A 3,729-nucleotide genomic window follows, 5' to 3' on the forward strand; every position below is an offset into this window, starting at 1 on the left:
AATACACCTTATGGTCGTTTGAGTCTTATATGTATGTGAACAATATAACATTTTCTGATGTCATTTTGATGAATATTACAAGTACATACATGAATAAACTCAATTAACTGTTTATGCGGTGTTATTAGTTATTCGCCTGATATGTTAGAACTTTAATTAGTTGACTGACCAAACCCTTCACACGCAAACTTATTAACAGCTCAAGGCCACATCTAGCTACAAACTACTACGCTACCAAAAGAACCATCAAGTAATAACAAACACCCCCAGCTAGCTCGTAACATTTTTATGGTGGCAGCGGTGAGATCTGATAATCTAACTCTGTCAGATCCAGTGATCGAACCAACGCCTAGAGAAGCTTTTCATACGCCAAACAACATGAATGATATAAATCCAGTTGATAGCGAGGGCATCATTAGTTTTCACAGTCATGAACCGGAAGCCGAGTTAGACAGACATGGTGCATCAGCTGAGTTTGAGACAGCTGATGAGCTTTCAGATGCAGGTTCTGTATTAAGCGATAGGTCACAAAGAGGTCTAAATGAGAAGAATGAAAATTTCATCAGTCAGGTGTCAGACATGATGGGCGGTGTAACGAGTGTTCTGAAAGATGTAGTTAAACAGCTTCAAGAGTTGAAACAACCTTTGACAAAGCAAGCCTCAAGTTTAAACAGTGCTGACCTTATAGTGGAAATTCAAGTAGTTTCCCAAGAAATCCATACAAAGAGTGTCGACTACCGAAAGGGTACCATCAGGTACTCAGATACATCAAGTTATCCGGCCAGTTAATGAGGAGTATAGATATGATACCAGGCAATGCTACAGCAATATTGATTTTGCTCAGCCTACACCCCTATCTCAACCGTACCCAGTTCATAGGTCAGAGATCACTAATTTACCAGCACCACATCCTAACCTGACTCATGTCCCCATGATAACAGTCAGGCACAAAATTCCCTTTTCTCTAGGTATGAACCATATGATTTACCTGAATACAATAGAAACACAACTCAGGCAGATCCTTCTCTACACAATATATACCAGAATAGTAGAGGTGATTTCCCAAACGTCTCGTACGAAAAAAGCAAAAGGTCACGTGATATGAATCACGTAAAAATACCGTCCTTCACCGGAAAAGAGGAGTGGTTAGTATGGGTAACGCTGTTTGCAGCGATAGCACGTAGAATGAGATGGAGAGACGATGAGATGCTGGACCAGCTCTTGCCACGAATTGAAGGTCAGGCTGCACAGTTTGTCTTCTCGCAGCTCCACCCCTCAGTACTGCATAGCTACAAGAGTCTTAAGAGTGAACTTGATAATCGCTACCGTGTCACTGAGACTCCAAGGTTATTCGCTTCACGTTTTAGCAGAAGATCGCAGAAAGTGGGAGAAACAGCAGAAGAGTTTGCTGCAGAGCTGAAAGTTCTCTATGATAAAGCGCATGGGTATCGCGACAGGAAAACTAGGGATGAGGACTTGGTACGAAGATTTCTTGATGGCCTAAGAGATGACGACATCCGATTTGAAGTTGAGTATAACAAAGAGCCAGAGACAGTTGACGAAGCGGTGTTACACGTTGCCAATTTCATTCAGACAAGAAACATCAGAGCACACAGAACCAAGGAAAACTTAGGCGAGCAAGTGAATTTAACGAATGACGAAACAGCCAGTCCAGAAGAACACACCAACTCACATTCCAGTAAAATCCAAAGTGTCGCGCATTACCAAAAGAGAACCAAAAAGGGAAAAAGCTCCTACAGAGAGAAGCCAAATGAAACAAAGGAGGACACAAGTTGCACAGATAAGCAGCAGAAGATTCTGGAAGCGATCCTGGACAGAGTTGAAAAACTAGAGAACTGATATAAAGGCAAGCAAGAAAGAAATAGCCAAAGAGGTGGGCGTGAATGTTTTAATTGCCATACACTTGGTCACTCTGCACGAAACTGCCCAGATCGAACCGAAAACCAGAATAACAAGACAGAGTCGCAAGACAGTTACCAGCAGGCCAAACGTCAGAATCCTTTAAACTTCAGAGGACCGACTCTTGCGGCCAAAGGGAGGTCCAATTAGAAACTGAGTGTTCCGGTCAGTTTAATGTAACAGACAAGGTTGAACAGGGGCAAGAAGATGTGACTGTCAGAGAGAAGGTCAGGCTTAAGAAGTGCAGGGGAATGAGTGATGGGGTGTACGTCAAAGGTTTTGTAGAAGACGTGCCTATAGTATTCACTGCTGATACCGTTGCTTCAAAGACAGTTATATCTTCAAAGGTTTTCAAAAGTGTAAACCAAGGGAGACAACCAGCCCTAGAAAAATCATCCTGTTTGATTGGAGCAGGAGGCACAACGATTCAGGAGTGTGGCAAGGCAAAATTCACTTTGAAGCTTGGACCTTTAGAGATAACTAGTGAGGCGATCATTGCTGATATAGAAGATGAGGCGCTTCTGGGGTATGATGTTTTAAAGGGTCGCGAGCATGGAGCTGCTGATATATTGCTCAGCAAAAACAAAATAGTGCTTGACGGTGTGGAAATCCCTTGTTTTCAGGTGGGCAAGAATGATAAAACTAGGAGGGTAGTTGTTGCTGATGATCTGAACACACCAGGGCAATCAGAGATGATCATCGATGTGTATGTCAGTAGAAAGGAAGAAGATGATTTTGACCATGAAGCTGAATACCTGGTAGAACCTTCAGAACATCTGGCAGAGCGATACAAATTGGCGATGGCCTCTACACTCGTCAACATAAATCAAGCGACCACGTGCAAGGTGAGGGTGTTAAATCCTTTCCGTGAAGAAGTCTCCCTGAAACAAGATGCTGAAATAGGAAAAGCTGAGAAGATAGAAAGGATAGTAAATGTCATAGCAGAGCAAGAGAATACCAGAGAGACTGAAAACCAAGCACAGGTGGGAAGGGTCGAAACAAGGTCAAATAAACATGATGGAGATATGCAGTTACCTTTTGAGCCATCAACTGAGGAAAAGGTCCCAAGACATCTTCATGATCTTTTCTCCAAGACCATTCAAGGTAGATCTGAAAAGGAAAAGCAGGCCATAGCAGGACTCTTTGGAAAGTACAGCAGCACCTTCTCAACTGACGAATTGGACATTGGGCTGACGAACCTGATAGAGCATTCTATAGACACAGGTGATGCAAAGCCCATAAAACAAAGGCCAAGAAGAGTGCCTCTTGCTTTCGCTAACGAAGAGAAACAGGCTATAGAAGATCGACTTAAAAAGGGGTTATCCAAAAAAGCACGTCACCTTGTGCAAGTCCCATAGTACTAGTCCGCAAGAAGTCAGGGGCAGTCAGGCCATGTGTGGACTACCGTAAGGTCAATGGTCTAATAAAACAAGATGGTTTCCCTTTACCGAGAATACAGGACTGCTTGGATGCTGTATCTGGGTCTAGCCTTTTCAGTAGTTTCGATCTAACCAGCGGGTATTTTCAGATTCCGCTGAAGAAAGAAGATGTTCCAAAAAGTGCCTTTGTAGCAAGTATGGATTATTCGAAATGACGAGGATGCCATTTGGATTGTCAAATTCCGCAAGCACCTTTCAACGTACAATGGAGTTGGGCGGATCAAGGCAGCTGGAATGAAGCTCAAACCCGACAAGTGTCAGCTCTTGCAGACAGAGGTTGTATTCCTCGGTCATGTGGTGTCAGGCAAAGGCGTAAGCCCAGATCCTACACATATTACCAAGATCTTGCAGTGGCCAAGACCTAAAAATG

General features: G+C 43.3%; 1 protein-coding gene across 1 annotated transcript; it reads left to right on the forward strand.

Moving 5' to 3' along the window:
• Window positions 1-2,171: 2,171 nt before the first annotated feature.
• On the forward strand, window positions 2,172-3,278 carry LOC128554323 (uncharacterized). The gene has a single exon (XM_053535588.1). The coding sequence runs from the start codon at window positions 2,172-2,174 to the stop codon at window positions 3,276-3,278; it is 1,107 nt and encodes a 368-aa protein (XP_053391563.1).
• Window positions 3,279-3,729: the final 451 nt, after the last annotated feature.

This window comes from Mercenaria mercenaria, unplaced genomic scaffold, assembly GCF_021730395.1.
Source record: "Mercenaria mercenaria strain notata unplaced genomic scaffold, MADL_Memer_1 contig_4935, whole genome shotgun sequence".
NCBI classification, from domain to species: domain Eukaryota; kingdom Metazoa; phylum Mollusca; class Bivalvia; order Venerida; family Veneridae; genus Mercenaria; species Mercenaria mercenaria.